We start from the raw sequence: 24,796 nt of genomic DNA on the forward strand, positions 1-24,796 counted from the left end.
ATTCTTCTCAGCCAAGCAAATTATGGTAATAAACATGAGTAGTGTGACAGAGAATCCAAGATGAATTATGAAGAGCGATTCCTTTTTGCTCCTATCCCACTCGCCCTGGACACAGGAAACAGAGGTTCCTCTTACCAGAATGCTTAGGGTGACAAAGGAGGCAAAACAGGAGAGAATAGAAGAGCATATTTTAAAATAAATATTTGATAAGTACTTATTAAGCCAACTGATGTTGAGCATTCCAAACAATTAATGTGACTGTAGTTAGCAAGAAGGAATGACAATGTTAGAAAAATAAGGAATGATATCTTGAGAAGGCTTTTCTTCCATTTCAAGGCAGACTAGATTCCTGGTCCCCTTATTCAGTAACCTCCAAATTTTAGAAGCTTGCTTGTGTGAACAAACATTCTTGCACTGTTCCTTAAAAAGAAACCATACAAGGGGCCAGCCCCAGAGCCTAGTGGTTAAGTTCGGAGCTCTCCGCTTCAGCAGCCTGGGTTTGGTTCCCAGGCATGGACTTACACCACTTAATGGCAGCCATGCTGTGGAAGCGACCCACATACAGAATAGAGGAAGATTGACATAGATGTTAGCTCAGGGCAAATCTTCCTCAGAAAAAAAACAAAATAAAAGAAAGAAAGAAAGAAACCATCCAATACTGTCCTGCAAACAACCGAGAGAGAACAAATACTCAGTATTGCTTTAGCAAACTAACTCCTCAAACCCAAAAGCTCTCTCTTCACTGTTGTGCAGGACATGAAATTGCAGTGATGGTTAAACTGAGAAAAAATCAGGAGGATAAAATCATCACAAGGAAGGGAAAGGATCTATGCAGGAGCTGGCAGTTGGAGAAGTATTAATTATCAATTGTGGAAAAAAATAAGCTAAAGAAAGGAGCAAAAGTTCAATGATCAGGGGCCGGCTCGGTGGTGTAGTGGTTAAGTCTGCATGCTCTGCTTCAGCAGCCCAGGGTTCACAGGCTCGGATCCCAGGCATGGACCTACACACTGCTCATCACGCCATACTGTGGCAGCATCCCATATACAAAATAGAGGAAAACTGGCAGAGATGTTAGCTCAGCAACAATCTTCCTCAAGCAAAAAGAAGAAGATTAGCAATGTATGTTAGCTCAGGGCCAATCTTCCTCACACACACACAAAAAAAGTTCAACGGATCGAAGTCTTAGTTAGCATTAAGATTCTTAATCCCAGAGCACAGTGCCATCAAACATTAAAAACCTACGGCAGTAAGGCTCCCCAGGACAGTTTGTGAAGATCATTGCTTAAAACAATTTTATAAACCTATATGTATAAGTTAACAGCTAATACTTACTGGAATATGCTTAACTTCACTCGCATTTGAGGACATCTAGGAACAAAGAGAAATGTATTTATTATGCCACTAAAAACACCACTAGGCTGATCTATTTATTTTTTCATTAAGAGTGATCCATTTTCCCCAAGTAACATGCAACTTCCATCATTTGTTATGAGTAAAAAGAAAATCTATCTATAATAAAGAAAAGCATACCAATATGAGATGAGGACAACATGCCTAGGACATATTTTTGAATTCTTATTCTCACTTTGTCCTTGGCTTCGATTCCTCTCAATATGAAGGACTCCACAGTCAAGTGACTCAAGCTTGTAAGGGCAAATTCTTGAATTGTGTACAGTACGAGGGCATTATGGTGATTTGTGTTTACTTCAAACAACTTGCTTTTCTTTAATTCTACTGGGCTTAATTTACCTCCAAAAATGGATACAAAAATTGATAATATGATTGAGAAAATAGAAATTCGACATATATAGGGAGCCTTTAATAGCTTAAATTTTTAAGAAAGAAAGATGACGAAACTATGACCTACCATTATGAAACCAACAGTTTTTAGTTTTTTTTTTTTATGTGCCAGGTACTGTTTTAAGCACTTTACAGGTATTATCTCAATAGTCCCGTGAGGTAAGCACTATTGTCATCCCTACTTTACAGCTGAAGATTAAGTAACTTGCCCAAGGTTTCAGTTAGTTGTGACAAAGTAGATATTCGAACCTAGAACCTGCACTGTTAACCCTACACAATACTGCCTCCCCAGCATACACAGGGTGTCAGATGCAATTTTTATAAATCACAAAGAAAAAGCGTGTAGAAACCAGTTCACAAATCAAAGTACTTAGTCTCACTTCTTATTATCCTATTCTGATTAGTCAATGAAGCAGTTGTCTCCGATCAACTGGCATATTTTTAAGAACACAATGAACTTCTCAACATTCCAAAACCCCATGTGGAAAATATGGGCTACACAAATAGGGAAAATTTGTAGAGATTAAGATAAATACTTTTTCCTTTGGGTATATAACAAAAAAGTAAAGACATAGGGAAAAATGAACCTTAGCAAATGAAGTGTCGCCCCACAACCAATTCATCAAAATCCTTTCAGTTCTACCTGCAAAATAAATCTAGAGCCTCATCACTTTTCACCACTCCCTCCCTGGACCGAGCTACCATCACCCTTTCTCTGGACCACTGCAAAAACCTTCTAACTGGACGGCCGACTTCCAGTCTCATCCCCTTCCTCCCTCGCCCACGTAGCAGCCAAAGTGATCCTTTCACAAGTAAGCCAGATCAGAGAACCAATTCACTCAAAACTCCCCAGCAGCTCCCATCTGCATCAGGGTAAAGCCCAGCATGTCTACCCTGGCGTCCAGGCCACCTGCTGGACCTCGTCTCCAACGACTCTCCCCTTCATTCACTGGGTTCCTGCCATACTCATTTTCTCGCTGTTTCTTGCACAAGCCAAGCACACTTCTGCTTCAGTGCTCTTTTCATTTGCTGATCCCTTTGCCTGGTATGTTTTCCACCCAGATATCCCTGGTTCACTCCCTCACTTCCTTCAGGTTTTGCTCAAATTTCTCTGCATGAGAGAATTTCCCTGACCTTCTTATGCAAAAGGACACCTCCCTCCCCCCAATTACTCTCTGGCCCCCTTTAGCTGCTTGATTCTCTAGGCAGTACTTGTCACTGCCTGACCCGTGTGTCTGCTTGTCCTCTGTGCCCCTACAGAGGCTCCATGAGAGCAGGGACTCTGCCTGCTGTGTTCACTTCTGTAACTCTAGCATTTGGCGCATAGTAGGTATGCAATCACATTTGTTGAACAAATGAATGGGTAACAGGAATGAGAAGGGAATACCCCCTCATTAAGTTAATTTTGAATGATTAAATTTTAACAGTCTCCAGTTACTAGCCCTATACTCACAAATTCTGCATTTTCTTCATAAGCGCAATAACCATTCCTTGAAATGCATTCAGGACAGCATTTTCCATCTAAGTGAATTAATTCTTCACCCTGTAGAAGAAAAGGTTGCAGTGGCACATATCAAATTAACATCTCCAGGTAGCAGAGCTAAATTGCGAAGCAGCTGGATTCCCTGACCGGAATGAAAACTTTAGCACACTCCTCTGCTTTGGCCCACTGCTTATTTCATCCCCCCTGCCCCCAACCTGGTGCTGTCTTCCCAGCAAAGTCTAGTCAATAGAGCTCTCCCCTCCAGGGGATTTTTCTTTGCAGTTCTGGTGATACTTGTGCACAGATCCCTCCCCGATTTTCTCCCCACACCTCCCCACCCCCCACCTCCAACCAGGAGCTCACACGAATAAGAAGGATGGCCAGGATTAATGTTACAGTCTTGGAAAGTTATGAGTTTCCGAAAAGGATCAGGCTATCTTAAATATGCAAGGTTTGAATTTGTGATTTGGTTTCATTAACAGTACTCAAATCAAACCAACATTTTTCCATAAATACAAAATCAGACACATCCCTCTACCCACAGATATAGACTCAGGCATAAAGTAAACACTAGAAAACTAATTTGTATTCATTATTCTGAAACTGTTATCCAACTCACATAATCACTATTTTAAAAATTATAAGAGGAAGGAAAGAAACACCACACTAGGAAGGGAGATGTTTAACTTTCAAAGTCTTATAATTTTAACTCCCCAATATCAATAATTTCAAATTTTTTTATTTTTATTACAAAATAATAAATGCTTACTACAAAAAATGAAATAATTCTGAATTCTATAACTTAGAAAGTATAATTCCACTACAGTCCTATCTCTCAGGGAAACTGCTGCTAAAAATACAATCTCTATTTACAATTTTTCATATGCATATACTAACATCTAACCTCTATAGGCGAAAGAGTATCCTTTATAGCACTTTCTACTTTCTAAAGATATGCCTACTTTCTAAAGAATCATGATGTTTCTTTAAATGAAGACATTATTTAATTTGGGATCTAAATTACATTTAAAGTGCAGAAACCATGTTAGGCAAAAATTGAATAATGTAAATTTGAATACACAGAATAATTGCAATGATATTTTATGTTTAAAAACACTGTGCACTAAAAAACCCCATAAAATATAAGCACTGGTTGTCTTTGAATTGTAGCACTGTGGATGGATTTTAAAGTCTCTTTTCTACTTTTCTTGAGTCTTCAGTTTTCTAAAATGAATATATATTATTTTAATGAAATATAAACTTCTAAAGAAACATGAAAATATATGAACGATTGTAGCTTTATAGTGTCTAAAAAGTTATTTCAAAAGGAAGCGAGTTATAGGAGCTGGCCTGGTGCCATAGTGGTTATGTTCCCACACTCTGCTTTGGTGGCCCAGGGTTCACGGGTTCAGATCCCTCACACTGTTCATCAAGTCATGCTGTGGCGGCATCCCACATACAAAAAAAATAGAGGAAGATTGGCAATGATGTCAGCTCAGGGACAACCTTCCTCACCCAAAAAAAAAAAAAAAAGGAAGGGAGTTATATAGATCAATGTCCATCAAAATTTAATGCCAGACTGAGGCCAATGGGGAGCAGCGGGTGCAATAGACAGCACATGTATTTACATATAAATTGTTTTGCGGAAATGTGACATCAGCTGGTAGTGAAGGGATAACCCAGAAACATAGTGAAATTTGCTCTCAACTATATAAAGGGGTTTCTATACATGTAATGTAAGTTGCTTAAAACAATGTTTTGAAACATGACAGAGTATTTGTACTTCTATTAAAGACAAAATGCACGAGATTCTTGAGTGCCTGCTACAACACCTACAGACAACAGTGAACACGGAGCCTGCACCAGCCCGATAAGGCAAAGAAGGCAGCTGTTCTGAGTCTTCAAACGATCCTGGAAATAACAGCGAGCCCTGCTCCTGGGGAGCGAGGGTTCAGTTGTAGGGAGGTAGGAAGTTCTAAATAGATTTGCTATTTATAGAAGAGGTCTGGATGCCCCAGCTGCATCAGGTCACTGCGGTGGGGAGCTTGCTCCAATTAGCATTTGACTTTTACTTTGAAAAAAGTCGCTTTGTGAAACAGAATGAACTCTTTTCTTTTAAAGAGGATTCTGCTGCCTGGGCAGATGGAATCTGCTAACCCCTCTGCACTGAGTCACAGCAGCATCCATCCCCAGACCAAAGATGGTGTGAGTCCACTAACCTGCTCATCGGGACAGCAAACACTCTTTTGAGGGAATTTTCCTCCCCTGGAGAAGGGAAAGGCACTTCACATTTATGGCATGGCTACCCTCTTCCCTGCATTTTGCTACAAGTTTTGATCCTCCCACCATTTTCTGCCTTATACGTGAATGCAAAGATGGTTTAAAAGAAAAGAGGTAAATTGAATTCTTCATCTGAATTCATGTTCAAAGATAACATTAAATATAGAAACATGGAAATCATCATATTGCGCTATTCAACCATTGATTTATGTTTCCATGTCTAGGGATTTGTTTTGATATATCAAAGACAAGGGTCATGCCACTTACTCCTTTTTTTAACAAAGAAAACCTGTGTGCTGATTTCAATGCTACTCAGCACACTGCTGTTGATAACCAATGTGATCATTATTACCATGGTGAAGTTGCACAATTTTGCCTCTTCTAGAAGTTTACTTTTCTGCACCTTTGTGGATGTACATACACTTAGACTTAATCCATCACTGGTACCCAAGATTGGAAATCAAATGACTTTGATATTTTAGAAAAAGCAGAAAGTGGGGTAGAACTGAATAAAAATACCAAGAATGTACTTTCACCACTCCACTTGGCCATTTTCTCCAGGTGCTCCTAATGCACTTCATTCATCTTCCCATAATCATTAGTGCCACTGCCTATTATAATTTCTGTTTATGGATGCAACTTACCCCAAAGCCTGGGAACTTTTGAGATTAGACTGTGTCTTAGTCACTTTTTTTTTTTTTTTTTTTTGGTGAGGAAGATTGGCCCTGAGCTAACATCTGTTGCCAATCTTCCTCTTTTTGCCTGAGGAACACTGTCGCTGAGCTAACATCCATGCCAATCTTCCTTCATTTTATGTGGGATGCTGCCACAACATGGCTTGACAAGTGGTGCTAGGTCCATGCCTAGGATCCAACCTGCAAACCCCAGGCCACTGAAGTGGAGCAGGTAAACTCAACAACTATGTCACTGGGACGGCCACTTTATTCATCTTTTTATCTCCAGGCTAAGCTGAAGTTAGTACTCCAGGCTTTCACAAGGTCATTCACCAGAGCTATTTACAGAAGTGTGCCATAGAAGGAAGGCTAAGGAACATTTTTTGAAAGATTTAATTTTGGTTAAAATTTCACTTCTGGTAGTGTTTCCAGTTTGGAACCCAGCGCCTTAAACAAAATTTGGGTATGTGGAGGTCATCTGGAAGAAAGTAATTTAGTTTATTAAAAATCTAGAGAAATAGGCTCAAGGCATTAGAACTCTTCAATTCATAAGAGAGAAGATGGGGTGGGGGTGGGAGGCAGAACCAGAAAGGGATGAGAGAGTGCCATGAGGTGACTTGAGGAATAAGACCTTCTCCACTGACTTGAGCAGTTGCTCCTCACTTTCCTAAGGACAGAGAAGACCTGCCGCCACAGGTAGGTGTCATGGCGGATAGGCAGGACTTGGAAATATGTCAACAATGGGGATAGTGGGTCAAATTATTTTCTGTGTGTGAGACTCTTTGTTCAGACATGACTGAAAGTAGCTGGCTAAAGGACCCACCCTACCAGAATCACCTCTCCCACATTTTCCATAAACCCTGGGATATTAGACAAATTAAAATTGTGAAAAATAACCCAACATCTTCCGGACAGACTGCCAAGGCCAGGAAGCCCAGCCTCCGCCTAAGAGAGAGGGAAAAAGAAAAGGGCCCTGATTAGGTTTTTTCTCATCTTCATCCAAACATTCTGACTCCCCTGACGTAAAGAAAGAAAAGAAATGAAAAGGTGTGGGGGGAGAAATAAATCTGCAAAAAGCAAGACCCTCTTTACCTAAATAAGCCTCATCTCTGCCAAGACTTAGAAGTAGGAAGCAGAATACAAAATAACCCTGTCACTGACAGCCTCGTTCGAAAGATTGTCCCTCCTTAGGCTCAGTGTTAAGAGGAGCTGAGATGTGGGGGAGAAGAATGGGAAAGAAAAATGCCTTCACAGACACCCTATGCTTCAGCTCGTCCAACTTTCCCTCATCTACTCAAGCTCACAGCCCTGCGGGAAACTGGCGGGGCGGATGGGAGCAGCGGAGGGAGAAGGAGACAACTTTAAAAGCAATTTGTTTTGCAATGGGTCAAAATTGAGTTCAAAGAAAAAAAAAAAGCAATTTCCCTACAATACACCTCTATAGCTCAAACAGAAGCTGCTTTGTTAGAAGCTTCTAGAAATTCTGCAGACAGCAGAAGTCAACAGAGTTAATTATTTATGAGGTTCCTCCTCCCTCTCTCTTCAAAACAAAAACAAAAATACAAACAAAAAAATATTTTATTTTGTTTCCTGATTCACAGGAGTGGCCCCTAGGTGCTGGCTCTCCTTTCCGCTAAACACTGTCAGTGGGGCCTGCAACAGAAGCTGGGCCACTGGAGCACCTGCCGACCTCCATTCCATTTCACAACCAGAGCGAGCTGGGCAGGCCACCAGCAATGAGGTCCAGCTGTGCTGACTGATAGGCTAATGTTCCATATCATGTCCTTCCCTTTCATGACTCTGGCTCAGGGCTTCCAATCTGACCAGATGCACTGAAAGCTAAAAGGTCCAGGGGGCTGTTCCACACCAGTCTGAACAAATAGTGACATTGACTTTACACCACAGAATCTTTGTGCTGGAAGCCTTCTCGAAATATGAGCAGTTAACCAGGCCATCCTCTCTGCTGCCAAGAAGTAAAGAAAAGGGGAGGGGCCGCCTATCCCACCGGAGAGAGCTGTTTCAGTCCAAGAGGGAATCCCTTTGCTTCTTACCTGGGCACACTCCACTTTGGCACACTCTCCAGTCTGGCAGGTCACTTGGCCACGGTCACACGTGCAGAACTCACAGGCCGAGCCCTTCCACATTTCGTCCTGGTACCGTTCAATACCATTGTGTAAGCAGCTTCCGGCAGGAGACACACATTCCTCACAGCATTGCCCAGGACGCTGAGCCCTTTTCTGACCCTGAAGAAACAAAGAGAATGGTGGGTGAAGGACAGTGCTCAGGAGAGCGCGAAACCGTCCAAGCCAATGGTGCAGAAAGACAGAAAACACCAACACTGCTTCTTTCCCCCCAACTAACCCAGCTGAGGCATGTTCCCCTCCATCTCCAACTGCTCCCCAGAATGCACATCTCTCATGTCTTCAACTAATATTCTGAACATCACAAAACTTTTGATTCCCTCAAAGGACACACTGGACTAAGAAACGCATTTCTTAAATGACCCAGAATAAAGCTTCAAAAACATCAAGCTATACACTCTCAAATACCTTTTTGCATCTTAGTGGAGGGCAGGACTGTCTGTGGCATCTGACCTCACCCTGGTGACATATACATGTGGTGCAGGCATTTTCGCTCCACTGCTCACCATGCTGAGTAAAGAAAGAAAAAAACAGAAAATCAAATGTCACATATATCAAATAGAAACACAGGCACATAAGACACACAACTTTTTATTACAATTTTTAACTGAGCAATATTGAATGGACTCCTGAGAAATGATATCATCTAAGCAGCAACAGCCTCTAAGAAAAAGGTCAATACGTGTCCAAAGGGAAATTTGGACTCATTTTCATTCAATTATATTCATTCCACAGATGTGTTGAGAGCCCGCTTTATGCCAGGCGCACGGAGGCTCCAGAACATCAAGAAGACTAGGAAGACCCTGTTTGCTGGCTCATCATCAATGACCAATCATCAATGACCATCATCAATGGTCATTCTTTAGCTCTTCTTCTTTGCCAGGAGACCCATCAATCACTGCCACATACTCATTTTCCCAGCTTCTCCTGCAGCTAGGGCGTGGACAGTGCCCAAACCCTAACTGTGGGGACCTCAGGGGAAGTTAGCTAGAGCAGCAGAGGTCAAGGAAAAGACTCTTCTCCCCAACGAAAGAAGAAAAGTCCTCCCCTTTCTTCCACCGGCCTTTAGTAACGATTGTGTGAGGATGAGCTACCTAGAGCTGAGGAAGCCATCTTGGGGACATGAGGACACAAGACAGAAAGCAAATGCCAAAATGCTGAGGATGGCAGGGTGGAAGGATCAAAAAAGCTTAGATCCTTGATGACATCATTGAGATCTGAATTGATCAACCCTGCAACTGCCCTACCTCTGGGCTTCTTGTTATAGGAGATAATAAATGTTTCCATTTTAGCCATTTTTAGAGGAGCATTTCTGTTACTTGCAGCCAAAAACACCTTAACAGAAATAGAGGCTATCTCTTCCAGGAGAAATTCATCTAGCACATTTGTGGCTATTATATTCGACAGCACAGACCTAGCACATACAAAAATCCCTTCCCAATTAGTTATTTTCACTCAGACTTCAAGTGACCCATGCAGAATTTGGGACACCCATCCCTAATACTCAATTCCAGATTCTCGACTAAGTGTCATAATCCCAATTTCCATTTAGTCTTCCTTAGAGTGGCTGGCAAGCAAGGAAAGTAATTGGGTTTATTCTTTATATTTATTTATGTTCTTTGCTTTTAAATAATGTAACCAACCTTCTTTTGGCTCAGCTGGGCATTCATAAGACAGAACATTTATTCATTCAATTTGTTGAGCTCATTTTTATTTGGTGCCTATCATGCATTAGGCAGTTATCCAGACTGCTCCAATAGAACTTTCAAGTTTGCAGGTTCCACCACCACCAGCTTCTCACCTCCCTTCCCTCCCTCGCCTACCACCCCATGCTTCCCCCCAGCAGGGGGATATCGTCTCTGGATATCAGTGCATAAAAATTCAACCAAAACAGACACATATTCCCAGAGCCTCCAACCTAAGTGTAAACTGACAGTAACCAATGAGAGTCTTTTTTTTCCCTTCAAGATGTGTAAATAGTAAGTTCCTCAAGGTTCATGAACCAGGTGCTGCTTGCCAGCACATTCTTTTATACTTCTAATCCCTTCTAGTTTAACTTTTTCATACAGGCTTTCTACGAAGAGAAGAAAAAAGCCGTTTATGTGCTCAGTTACTGAACCTGGCAGAGTTAGACAGGAGGAGGGGGAGGTCCGCTGGTTGGAAGGGCAGAGGACAGACGTGTGAGAATGGATGTCGAAACACCCACATGGGGTACATCAAAGCTTACCTCGTAGACTCGGCCAGGTGCAGAGCAGGATCGGGAAGAGCACTGTGGGCAACATTTTCCAGGGACTCGGACTACAGTTTCATCCTTAACACCCAAAAAAGGAACAATCCATCAAAAGGAGTTATTCATAAAATCCACAGCAGTAGGAAAATTTCATTCATAGCCAACTCAATCACGTGCCTCAAGCACCCATAAATAGCAATTTCTTCTTATTTAGTATCTAGTAGTCACCCAGTGCTTTAATAAGAATTAGCATTTCCAAGGTCAGTGTGACTCTTAAAGAAGTCTGCACACTCCTTAAGTCCTATAGTCTTCTAAGAACAAAGCACAAATAATAATAATAATAATAATAATAGTAATTAGTGTTTGCCAGGCATTATTTTAAGTGCTTTACATGACCTTGTTAAGTAGATGCTCTTATTCCCGCTTTACAAACAAGAAAAGTAAAGACCAGAGAGGTTGTGTGACCTGCCCAAGGTCACATAGCTGACCTGGTAATGGCAAATAGTTGGCAATGGGACTTCAGAGCACCAACCATACCAACACTTACGAATATTTACACTCCTGCTAACTACTAAACTCAAAGTGAAGGTAACCTTCCCCTGATGCGCTACTTCACTACATCTTTATGTGAATACACACATTTATATACGGGGAATGATGGGAACATGTTCTGAGAAGTGGGTCATTAGGCAATTTCATCGTTGTGTAAACATCATAGAGGGCACTCACACAAACCTAGATGGCATAGCCTACTATTCATCTGGGCTTTATGGTACGAATCTTATGGGACCACTGTCATATATGTGGTCTGTCACTAACTGAAATGTTCTGTGGCTCATGATTGTATATGCATTAGAAGGTCCTTAAGGTGAAAAAAAAAGATCAATCCTATCCCTAGATATCTGGAGTAAGCCAGTGCAGAGAAACGTGGGTGACAGAGACCAAATGCCCAAAGAAGCCCCCCACTGCTCTATCCCTACATTCTCACCTCTACCACCCTACTCCCACCCCCAGGACATGACCACTGTCTCTGCTGCCTCAAGAATTTCCACAGCAACATCTCCTCATTAATGCCAGAGTCAGCTTCTCACTTTGACTTATCGCTACAGCCTTTTGAATGGCAGGAAGGTAGATAAATTACAGCAAGAGAAGGAAGGTCAGGACAAACCAAGTTTCAATCACTAAGAAGTGGTAGATCTTATAGAGAAGATACCTCCTGAACAGCTATCCTCACTTTCTCTTATGAGAAGCAGAAAATGAGATTTTACTGTTATGGTTGCTCTGGCATTCATTCTGCAAGACAAAGGAGGCCAATGCACTTGGGGGTGGGGGTAAGGGGGTGTCAAATAGCCTTAATTTTTCATGGGAAGTTCTAGTCATACCTCAGTAGTTCTTTAATCCAATTATATATGATCAGTCAGATCAATGTGTTACTGTCTAATGGGGTTTAGTTCAAACACCTGAATCACTGGACCTAAACTTAGAGCTGTTTTCTCTGCTTTAGGTTATTTTATTTCTTTATGATTCTACATGCAAAATATTATAACCATTGATGTTTAATTGATGTATGAAAATTGGACATGCACGGAAATCATTGTGCATTTCCTGACCTCAGAACTCTTTGGCTTAGTGAAATTTTAGTGAGGAAGTAAAATAAAGGTACATCTGATGTCACACTATTCAATAACTTTATTGAAGTAAAGAAATGAACTTGTATAATGTTAAGTAAACAGGGAACAAATGTCATAATCACAAATCTTGAATAGAAATATAGAGCTAGTGTCAATCTTTCTTAACCAAGATGGACCAGACCCAAGTACAGTAGCAGAGCCAAGGCGAGAGTGTGAGGGAGGGAGGCATTACTTGGATAGAGGTTGGTACGAGCAAAATCACCTTCTTATTTGCAATACCCAATTAATATATTTTATTGACAGAAGCAGAACCTTTCTTCACAAATACAGACTAACAAGGGCAGGAAAGCACAGCATTTGAAGAGAAAATATCCAGGATATGAGAGAACTACGCGATTGAGAGTTGAGATCCCATCTGGGCTGGTGCTTTATAAGCAGGACTGGAGAGGCAAGTAAAAACAAGGCGAGCAGCGAGGTGGGTCAGAGAAATGGGAGAGACTCTTTAACAGAGTGCTTTTGTTGCTATTATACACTAAATCCTATCATTCTAGTCTACGGAGATTTGCTCTTCCAAACGTACACTCTATACTGGGGTCAGCAAACTACGGACCGCGGACCAAATTCAGCCCACCACCTGTTTCTATAAACTTTTATAGGAACACAGCCACACCCTTTCATTTTCATATTATCTATGGCTGTTTTTGTGCTACAACCACAGAGTTGAGTAGTTATTCCCACTGTATGGCACATAAAGCCGAAAATATTCACTATCTGGCTCTTTGCAGGAAAAGTTTGCCAACCTGAGGTCTAATATGGTACCCTCAGTCATCACAGGAGTTTAATATAAAAAACATATGACTACTGTCATTATAATTTTGGGTAGGACTACCATTAAGGATATATTTAATTATGGCTTTTCATATCTCTTAAGTAAAAATACTTATAATAAAGAAGTGTACAGTGGACTATGGCTAACAGCCATATTTCCCACTATGAAATTTTCCCACTATGACACCTCTGAAGACATACAAAGAAATAAAAATTCCACCAGCAAAAAGTAGAACAGCCAACCTCTTGCCATTGCCAAGAGGAAGCCCCACGGACCATAAGACATTCTGTGGCCTCTCTTTGCTGCGTAAACCTAAATAGAAATAAGAACCATCACTCTTCCCAACCCTCTGCCTTCCCATATCAATCACAAGATGGCCTTTATCCCTCCAGTGTGTGGCTGCTGCTGTTTGAGGCAGTCTGAGCGCCAGCCCTAGCCTTTCACCTCCCTCAATGTCTTTCTTTCTACACCGAGTCAGAGTTCATAATGTAAAAAAAAAAAAAGAGTGGGAAGTATGTCCATTGGAGGAGGTAGAGGGAGTGATAAAAAGCTGTGGGGAAGGAGGATGCCCCAAATGTAAGGCACACAGCCACCAAGAGAGATGAAAAGAGGCCTTGCAGCAGTGCAAGCTGGGGCTTGTAGTTTTTTGTTTCATGTTGTCAGAATGTAAGAGGGTCGGGCAGTAGACGTAGGAAGAGACCTGATCTCAGTACAATAGAGTTACACTAAATGAAAAGCCACCGGACCCCAGGATGAGGAGACACGCACATTTCTTAGCATCTGACTACAGATCCAAGAAGGGGAACTGGCCAAGGGCAGGCCACTCACCCTTGCAGCTTTCAAGTAGTGAGTATAGACATATTTCTCTTGATCAAGGATGAATAAGTAGAAAGAAAAGAACTTGGGGAAAAACCCTGAAGAACAAGCAAAACTAGTAATGTTGAAGATTCAGAGAAAAAGCAGATTTCTGGACAGTATGCACTATGAGATCTAAAAGAAAAGATTTAAAAGCCATTTTGCAACTTCAGCAAGAGGCAAGAAAATGCAGTCTTTATTAAATAGAAGCAAGAAGCAATAAAGAATGAATAAGCATTAGGATTAGAAAGTAGATGAACCAATAATAGGAAAAATAAGGAAGAATGAAAAGAACATTAAAGTGGAGTTGTCAAATTAAAGTCAATACTAGAGGTAGTAAACCCAAACTCAAGAAGCTCTCTCCATAATGCAGAGGAAAGACACGAAGTGAAAAACGATGAGAGACAACATGATTGGCTATGAGGGGAAAGAGAGGGGAGCAATCTAGGAATCATAGGTGTTTCTGGAGAAATGAGAATAATTGGAAGATATGTGATTAATTGAAGCCATAACTGAAGAAAATATTTTAAAAACTGAATACAGACTGAAAGGGTTTCACAATACTCTAGGAAAAATACATGAAGACACCTCAACCAGAAATACCCTGAAAAATGTTTGAATTATAAAGATAAAGAAACATCCTGCAAGAATCCAACAGAGTAAAACTAGCTGAATATAACGTAATAGAAAGCACACAGACTTTAGACTTATCCTCCATGGCACTAAATTCCAGAATTCAATGGAAAGGAGTCTATAGGATTGGGATGGGAAGAGAGTATAATTGCCCCAAATTTTAGACCCCTCCAAATTATCTTTCACGTATATGGGCAACAAAAAAATAACTCTCCAACACTTAGTGGCTCAGAAGACATACCAATCGTCTGTCTTCTTTCTTTTTTTTTAGTTTAGGAAGATTCACTCTGAGCTAACATCCGCTACCAATCTTCCTCTTTTTGTATGTGAGCTGCCGCCACAACATGGCCACCTAGAGATTAATGGTGTAGGTCCACACCTGGGAACCAAACCTGGGCTGCCGAAGTAGAGCATGCCGAACTTAACCACTAGGCAACTGGGACTGGCCCCTGTCTTTCATGAACAAATATTCAAAGATGAAGTTCAACCCACTCAGATTAATCAATATTGGATATGGGAATTTGTAGTATTAAAAAAATGGGTGGTAACATCATCAGGAACACCCTTCATCAGACCAAACACGTTTTAACGAGCCTATAAAAATGTGGATGGGTTAGGGCTCTATTCACAATGCCTCTGGACTAAGTCGAAAGCAAGCAATTTCAGTATGAATTTATATCCCTCATTAAGGGAACAACCCCTACTTGAACATATGGAATTTCTCCTTTTGTCAGAGAGTATCATCAACTTCTAAAATGTGATTATCACTAAGCAAACAAATATATCTACATTTGTCTACCAAAAAATTGGAATGAATTACAAAAAAAAGATTCTTTCATGGTCTTTTTGAATGGTATAAATACAGATTATCATTTTCTTTTCTGCTTTATCCAAACTTTCTGTAATGAGTACAGATTCCTTTTACAACTAAAAAACCCTTATATTAAAAATCAAATTTTTCCAGAGCTCAAGACCTGGAAATACATTTCATCTGATGAACCTGTGTTCTTTTTAATATTTAATGAATGAATGCATATAAAATAATTGCAGTCATGTTCAATGATGTTAGCAACTATTGTTATTGTGATTATTATTATATGTAAACACTATATAACTCATCATTTTTGGGGCAATATAGCATAATGGTTAAAAATATGAGTCAGGTGGTTTATTGAGGTTGTGACGCAGAACTGTCGAGGTTAGAGGCACTGACATTTCCTAACTGTGGTACCTTGAACAAGTTACTTAACCCTCTGTACCTCTGTTTTATTTTCTGCAAAATGAGGATGATAATAACAGCTCCTACTTCATAGCCTTGTTATAAGAATTACAAAGCTCTTAAAATTAATAATTGGCCCATAATAAATGCCTAAAATATGGTGATGGTGATTATGTTTCCATCAAAAGTGCTAATTCTATAGGACCCCTTTAATCATGAGAACATCCAATATTTAACAGTGATATTAAATCAAGAAAAAGGGTTCTAAATAGTCTGACAGTTGATTTTTTTAAAATATCTCATAGCAAAAATATAGACTTAATGATGTAAGAGTGATTTAAAATCAATCTGTTTCCAAGACTTCAGAATGCTTACATATCAATTAGCTCTAAACTATGGTATCAAATTTCATCTTTTTAATTAATCAATGCAAACTACAGTCATGTACCACATAGTGATGTTCTGGTCAACTACAGACAGCCTAAATGACAGTGGTCCCATAAGACCATAATGGAGCTGAAAAATTCCTACCACCAATGATGATGTAGTTGTTGTAATGCTGCATAACCAAAGAAGAGGCAAGAGAAAAGGAAATTGCAGGAGAAGAAGAATAAGAACCCCAAGAAAATTCACCGTGAAAGGTATAGCAAAAGCTTTTGCAGATTTCAAGAAGATCCTTAAAAAGTTTGAAAACATGGACCCCAACAACAAAAGGTTTTCATTAATAGAGAAGAATGTTCATGGTGCATTATCTGTCTACAAGAAAATCTATGATGAAAAAAAGAAACAAACCAAGCAAACCACCATGGGCATATTTCTGAAAAGAGTGACACCTCCTCAAGGAGAGCCTCAGGCAGGTCCTTCAGGAGATGTTCCAGAAGAAAGCATTGTTATCATAGGAGATGACAGCTCCATGCATGTTATTGCCCCTGAAGACCTTCTAGCGGGACAAGATGTGGAGATGGAAGATAATGATACTGATGACCCTGACCCTGTGTAGGCCTAGGCTAATGTGTGTGTTTGTGTCTTTGTTTTTAACAAAAAAGTTTAACAAAAATATATATATATATATTTAAAAATAGATAAAAGCTTATGGAATAAGGATAAAAAGAAAGAAAATATTTTTGCATAGCTATACAATGTGTTTGTGTTTCAACCTGAGTGTTAGTACAAAACAATCAAAAAGTTAAAAAAAAACTAAAAAGTTTATAAAGTAAAAAAGTTACAGTAAGCTAAGGTTGATTTATTATTGAAGAAAAAATATATTTTTTATAAATGTCATGTAGCCTAAGTGTACAGTGTGGATAAAGCCTACAGCAGTGTGCAGTAATGTCCCAGGCCTTCATATTCACTCACTGCTCACTCACTGACTCCCCCAGAGCAACTTCCAGTGCTGTGAGCTCCATTCATGGTAAGTGCCCTATACACGTGCACTATTTTTTATCTTTTATACTGCATTTTTACTGTACCTTTTCTATGTTTAGATACACAAATACTTACCATTGTGTTATAATTACCTACAGTATTCAGTACAGCAACATGCTGTACAGGTTTGTAGCCTAGGAGCAATAGGCTATACCAGATGGCCTAAGTGTGTAATAGGCTATACCACAGTTTTGCACAAGTATACTCTATGATGCTCGCACAACGACCAAATCACTTGACGACGCATTTCTCAGAACATATCTCCATCATTAAGCAATGCATGACTGTATAAGTGAGTACTGTTTGAACCTAGGATTTATGTGTAACGTTTTTAAAAACGGGAACTAGCACTTTCAATTATTCCAATATCTATCCCCCTAATATGCAGTCCATGGTTAAGTGTTTCAAGATTTAAAGATTTACAATGGGGTGTTTCCTCCATTCCTCCTCCCACCTCCCTTATTGGAATGGAGGCACACTGCTTAATTATCCTTCACACACAAGGGGACCAAAGCCTAGAATGTGTAAATCAAAATGCCCCAACTACAGTGCCCTCCAAATGTGAGATATTGTGCTACTCTACCCAGAAGCTCATTTGTAATCTTTAAGCTAGGTCAAGACTTCGTGATGAATTGAGAGATGTGACAGGAGCGCAGTACTTGATGCAGTGTGGGTAATACAATCTAGTCTTTCAATTAGATACATTTTCCCTTTATTTGGCATTTAGCATTTCTTGTCTAATTGCCTTTTGTCTGCCTTTAAAAATATTGCCCAATTGTCACAATATGCCATGTTATTGATTTTGTTTTATTTGACACAAAGTACTGCTCTGTATCAACTGAATGCTGGCTTCCAGCTTTTCCTTAGATCAAAAATGAGCTATTTTTTGACTGGAGGCAAACTCCTTTCATGGTTATCTGTCAACTGCCGAGGAACATCATAGGAGCCTCTGGAAGAATAAAACACTATAAAATACCATGTATACCACATTTATTTGCAATTGATTTTTTCTTCTAAATTTGTATGAAAAGCCTAATATCTTGAAAATCAGATCAGCTTTAAATGAAGGATAAGATTCCACTATTTTAAAACCTCCTCAGGGAAACTCCTTCGATAATTTGAATCATTATCTCATAAGAATTAAACAGGGTATATCTGGATAATCATGTTCAAAGACACGTGTATGTCTTTACAAAGCAGACTGTACCTAAGCATCGAAATACAATACCAAACCTGATTATATTACTGAATTTTCCAGATGTTTAGCTTAACATTTTTGGAACATCTGCAACTGGAGCTGGCGGCTTCTTCATGTGTACCCTCAAGGCTCAGCTTCATTATGTAACAATTAGCCTAAATGGTTGGTAATTAGTCCTGTCTGTAGCTTCTAAGGGGAAAAGACATGTCTCAGGGGTGGTCTCCAAAAGTATACGGAAAACAAAACAGCCTTTGCTTCTTGTTCCTTGTCAGGCCTGCCTGACATAATCTCAGAAGGGACTTGGAGTTCCTGAACAGTGAAGCTAACAGTCTGTGAAGGATCCATTCTGAAGCTGTCTTCCTTACCTGGTTACAAAACAGAGGCTGGCACCGAGCTGTGAAGCACTGGGCGACCCCATTTCTACACACACATTTGGCACACGGACTCAGTGGCCAGTCCTCCCCATCCTGAAACACACGGCCCTCATAGGAACAGGGTTCTGAAAGGTAAGAGAAATAAGGATTACTGGGGAATGCAGTCGCCAATCCCAGGGCTGACTGCATGGATCTGCAGCCAATATAGTCACACAGGCCCTCATGATCAGGGGCCCAGTGCAAAAATGGAGCACCATGCTTAGGGGTTAATACCCTCCAGTCACTGCATGGAGTTCTTAATAGCTTTCTCTCTGTGTCTTGTCAGTGAAGTTGACTGAAACTCTGTAGCATGTGCTGGGGGTTTAGAGTCTCAGGTCACGTACGGCCCCACTTCCCATGGCCTCCTTGCCTTCCTGAGATGGGTTCTCAGCCTCCTGCTCCCCAATCTGCACCTGATGAGCACTGCCATCCTCCACTCACAGCAGGGACCTGCATGCTGATGCCAGGGGAGTGCCTGTGCCCTAGCACCAAGTAGCAGGATGGAGCGGTGCCTGTGGGGGTCTCCACCCACTGTGTAAGTATCCCCATGCCTAAGGGCATGTGATGTTAAAAAGCAAATTAAAAACATGACAGGGTGAGAAAGAACACACAAGAAAAGAAAAAGCTTTTTCTCCTCCCTACTTTTTGAACATGAGGCCCTGCATTTTCATTTTGTACCCAGAAAACTACAGAACAGGCCCTGGCTGATCCTCCAATCTCTCCAGGCAAAATGCTTCCAATATGTCTTCCTCACGGAAGGCCAACAAGAAACCTTCCTAAAACGTAAGAGAGGGTCCCACGGACTCAGATATACCACCCCTGAACTCTGCTGTGAAAGTATTTTTACTTGCAGGGTTATTCAGTCCAAAGCAGCTGTCAGTCCTTTCCTGGTGGGTGATATCTGAAATGCATGAGGCAAGCATTCTACTCTCATCACTTCCTAAGCATACTTTTTAATCCCTGGAATGGTTCTCCATGGCCAGGAATGGGATACTTGGGAATCAGAAAGAAACCAGGGGCCTTTTTAAAGGGAAAAGGCAAGAAGAGAGTATAGTTTCCAGGTACCATTAAATAAAAAAAGAATTTTAGCTATTATATGCCAGGAGAGAAGATAATGCAGCAATGACAATAATTCATATTTCTTATGAAGTATATATTACTTAGTTACAAAAATGAAAGGGTATATATATCCCCAAAATGTAATAAAAGGGGTACTTGGACCAAGCGTGGATTCCAAGGAGAGGACCTGAAGTGTGCCCTTGGCTTGCTGAACTTGGCCTCAGTTTGTACGCAGGCATAATCTCCACAGTGAAGATGCAATAAAGACAAGTGAAATACACGCTTCCTTCTCCGCATGTCTTGGAGAAAGATGTTATGTTATCTCAAAGACCGGCCGGCAGAATTAGTGCTGGCGATACTACATGGAGAAGTGACTTGTTCGTTCTTCTCTCTGCCAAGAGGCAGGAGGAACTACCTTGACGTGATGGAATCACATCAAAGGATCTTGTCCTTCCTCCCTTTCCTTCTCAGGAGCTACGAATGCAGAGGAATGCATCTGGCCAAAGCAAAATAAATAAATCAGAGGGTCGCAGAATCTCAAGTTTGGAATGAACCTCACTCTGCAACGCTGCTTCTTGCCAAGTGCAAGGCTACATCTTGGTTCAGGTAAGGAATGGGGGCTAGGGATCTTTGAGCCACGCTAAGCAAGAAAGAGAAGAGTTGGGACGTCACCAGATAAACTTCACAGCAAAGAGGGTCTCTTTGTACGACTTCATACTCACTGCCAGGGCCCACACAGACTGGGCAGCAGCTTCCTTCAGGGATGAATTCCAGCTCCTGATGTCCACACAACAATGGTGGGCATGGTTGCGGGGTACACTGGACTTCTCCATGAGTGCAAGAGCACACACTACATGGGGAGGAGGCCCACTCTGTCCCATGCTGTGTGTTAGAGACATAAAGAAAAAGAAGATTATTGCCAGAATATAGGCTTTCACTTGACCAAATAGAAACAAAGCTTTTCTTAAACAAATGAAGGATGGAGCTCAGGAAAGGTAGAAGAAGGCTCCAGCTTTGCAAGGTTGAGACCAGGGTTTGCAATGTTCCAAGTCAGAGATCAGTTAAAAAACTCACTTTTAAAATGTGGTGTGTATATATATATATATATATATAATGGAACACTACTCAGCCATGAAAAAGATGAAATCTTGCCATTTGCAACAACATGGATGGACCTTGAGGGTATTATGCTAAGTGAAATACGTCAGATGGAGAAATACAGATATCTCGTATGATTTCACTCCTGTGTGGAAGATAAACAAACAAACACGTAGATACAGAAAACAGATTGGTGGTTAGCAGAGGGGAAGTGGGGTGGGGAGGGAGGGTGAAAAGCGTAAAGGGGACATTTGTGAAGTGATGGATGGAAACTAAACTTTTGGTGGTGAACACCATGTAGTCTACATAGAAGTCAAAATATAATGATGTACACCTGAAACTTATATAATGTTATAAACCAATATCACCTCAATTAAAAAAATGGACTTTTTATTATTCCTAAGATTTATATTTGAAAATTTCAGAAAAGCACAAAAAGAAAATAGAAATTACCCATTGTTTAAAAAAATCTGTAACGCCAAAAGGAAAACCCACACACATACACATATATCTACTGAATTCTTTATAATGGTTATATTATTTTCAATAGTTTCACTCCGATCCCATTTTTTTGTGAGGTTTTTTTTTGCCTTTACTTTTTACCCTGATTAGTTCCCATATCTGTGAGCTGGCTCTCTCTTTCTCTCTCACTCTCTCTCTCGTGGTCCTGGGGAAAGTGTGATAGCCAGCAGGAAGCACCTGCTCCATCCAGTTCTCCCACAAACTGCAGAGATCACTCATTCCCAGTGAGGGTGCCCATCCACACACACACACACACACAAAACGTTCCTAATCCACTGTAGGCTGGGATACAACCAACGTCCCCAAAGCTAGCACTGCATCAGTGATATCAGAGATTCGTGCTTTGAGTGATACCTTTACTGAGTACCAAAAGTATCTAAATGAGCCCCTCTCGGATGTGACGCAGAGTAAGAGTGGGGGTAAGCACTGAATGTAAAAAGCTACAAATATGTTGATTGTTTAGGAAGTAGCTGTCAAAATATGTTATGTTCTCAGTGGCAGAGTGGAGTAATGGTGGCCTTTTAAAAGATGTAGGAAAAAAATTAGCTTAATGAATAAAGTTTTCCTCTAGAACATTTTCTTAAATATTGGAACCTGCTTTCCTCTGCCTCTATCAAATGTGGCATATGATGATATCCGATTCAGCACAAATCACATACAGACTTCTATTAAAAACAGCACACATCCCAAGTGCTCAATCACCTAAATATAATCTGGAGATTATAACTGTGTCACTGAGAAGCACAGAAAATAAACATCCTCTTGCTTCTCAAGCCAGCATCCACAATATTTGTCTCTCTCAAACACAAAAGAACTCTGTCTTACCTAAGCAAGTCAGTACCCCTTTACTCTGCAAATTGCTGCCAGGTTGCAAGCACGCTGAGTCTGACATTTTGGAATTACTAATAACCTGTCCTATTATTGTAACAATGATAGTAATAGGCAGTCACAGTCATCCAATTATGTGGAAACCAAGCCCTCATCTTACTATCATGAAGATCACTTTCCTTAGATGGACTCCCTGGGAGCACAAGAGGGCAATGATGCAAGTACGCACTGAGTTGGACAAACCAAGGATTTCCTTGGACACATGCACATTCTCAGATGCCAGCTCAGCCCTCCCTGACTTGGGGACTATGGGTGAGGGACTAATCTTTCTAAATGTCAACTTCCTGGTCTAACAAACTGAAATGATATGACAACACCCCCTTCACTGGGTTATTAAAAGATTAAATGTGGTAGCTTGTTAAAGGGCCAGCAAGGAGCAGGCCAGGTGGGACATGCTCAGTCCTCTCCCCTCTTTCCACTGCATGAGTTCATGGCCTTCTTCCTCCTTTTCACACCTCTATGCTGACTGTGATTATAGGAATGGACGTGGATGCCAAGGCCCAGTCCCCTCCCATCAATTTTTACTTCTGCTATAATTAAACATAAAATTTCAAATTTAGAACAGCATATAAATGGGCAAGTTCACAACTTGCTAATAAACTGCTGGCTAATAAAAGATAGGGAGCAACTGACCTTTATTCTTTGAAAAGCCTAAGCATAAAAGCAAAGGAAGAAATTATAAGAGAAAAATTGATAGGTTCTGATGAGGTAAAATGTTTAAAGTCTGTCAAAAGTACATTATAAACAAAAGTAAAAGGCAAATGACAAACTGATTTAAAAAATTGCAAATTATATTAATTAGAACTAAACCCTAATAATATATAAAAGCATTTACAAGCATAAGGAAAAAAAAATCCCAATGGAAAAAACCGCAACAAGCTTATAGAATATTCAACTTTATTAATTGCAAAGAAATATTAATTAAAGTAAAATTGGGTAATATTTCTTAATATCAAATATGGGAAAAGTTTAAAATTCATAGCCGCTGCTGTTGCTACAGCTGCAGTGGGGTGGAGCTGTCCTCCACAAAGCCTTCCCTCACTATGGCACCTGCAACCACAGCCTGGCGGGGCTACCCAACGCAACCACACCTGAGAAAAGGCTGCACTATCCGTGATATTCCCACTGGATTTATCATTAGACACAGACAACTTAAAATTGAATTTTAGCCACAGATGTCAGAGCTTCAATATGCAAAATCTTTAGATGCTTTGACCTACTAATTTCACTTTTAAGAAGTTATCTGAAGAAAAATGATCAATGATACACAAAAAAGTTTAAATGCAAGGAATTCCATCTCATTGTTCCTTATAGTGAAATTGAAATATTTTAGGGAAAATTGGAAGCTACCCGAATGCCTGATAATAGGAAATCATGTTCTCCAAGAGTATGCTAGGAACTATTTACAACATAACGTTATGTAAAAAAGCAAGATATAAACTGTATACAGAGTATAACTACAATTATGCAAAACGTACATCTATATCTATCTACACACAGTACAATTACAATTATGTAAAAACATATATCCATATCTATCTATTATCTATCCATCCATCCATCGCCACTGCCACTGCCACCTCTTACGCCCATAACTAAGAGAACAGTAACAATAGTTTCAGAGCTTGGGGATTTCTAGTGGATATTTTTTCTGCATGTATACTTTTCTATTTTCCAAATTTTCACCAATAAACCTATTTTTACTTTTGTCATTAGAGGGCAAATAATTCTTTAAAATATTAAAAAATCATTTATATATCTTAAATAAAGTAAAGTCTGAAGGCTGTGTATAAAACATCTTGAAGTGAACTTCCTTATTCTATTAAAAGTTAGGAGATTGCTTCTAAACATCTAGACGTTTCATTTCATTAAAACAAGAGCTCGTTTTTACTACTACCAAGAATACTATCGTTTCTTAAACATTTTCAATCACACCACCTTTCACACAGACCACAAAAATTATAATAACAACCTGTTAATCACCAGTTTTTTCACCTGTAAAATGAGAGGGCCATGATCACTAATCTCTTCAGTGCCTTCAAGCTCTCCAATGACGTGTCTCTATCATCTAACTCAAGAGACAGAAAACAAAGAGGGATTCTCCCTTCACAATAAGCTTGAGAATTATGGGAACAACAAAGAACACTGGGCAGGGAGATCCCACTGCTTGACGTCAGAGCCTCAGAAGAAGCTCCAGATGGTGACCCAAAGAGCACAGAGCCATGGAGAGGGATTACTCCCACCTCTCTCAGGGAAAAGTCACATGAGTCCCCTCCATCTTCATCTCCTATTCCTGTTCCTAAAACAAAGATGCCCCTCTCACCAGAGGAAGCCTAGAGATCAAGGGGTTTGACATATGCCTAGATAGATAGATAGATAGATAGATAGATAGATAGATAGATAGATAGATAGATAGAT

General features: G+C 40.2%; 1 protein-coding gene across 6 annotated transcripts in view; it reads right to left on the reverse strand.

The window, feature by feature from the left end:
• The window catches only part of FRAS1 (Fraser extracellular matrix complex subunit 1), a 419,524-nt gene that overhangs the window by 228,754 nt on the left and 165,974 nt on the right, over positions 1 to 24,796 (reverse strand). For all 6 annotated transcript variants that reach the window (XM_046656854.1, XM_046656853.1, XM_046656855.1 and 3 more), the window contains exons 5-11: positions 20,593 to 20,752; positions 18,764 to 18,897; positions 10,606 to 10,689; positions 8,787 to 8,888; positions 8,289 to 8,480; positions 3,254 to 3,343; positions 1,333 to 1,368 (exon numbers count right to left, since the gene is read on the reverse strand). In XM_046656854.1, coding sequence (XP_046512810.1) covers positions 1,333 to 1,368; positions 3,254 to 3,343; positions 8,289 to 8,480; positions 8,787 to 8,888; positions 10,606 to 10,689; positions 18,764 to 18,897; positions 20,593 to 20,752 — 798 coding nt within the window. The remainder of the gene's footprint in view (positions 1 to 1,332; positions 1,369 to 3,253; positions 3,344 to 8,288; positions 8,481 to 8,786; positions 8,889 to 10,605; positions 10,690 to 18,763; positions 18,898 to 20,592; positions 20,753 to 24,796) is intronic.

This window comes from Equus quagga, chromosome 3 (genome assembly GCF_021613505.1).
Source record: "Equus quagga isolate Etosha38 chromosome 3, UCLA_HA_Equagga_1.0, whole genome shotgun sequence".
Taxonomy (NCBI): domain Eukaryota; kingdom Metazoa; phylum Chordata; class Mammalia; order Perissodactyla; family Equidae; genus Equus; species Equus quagga.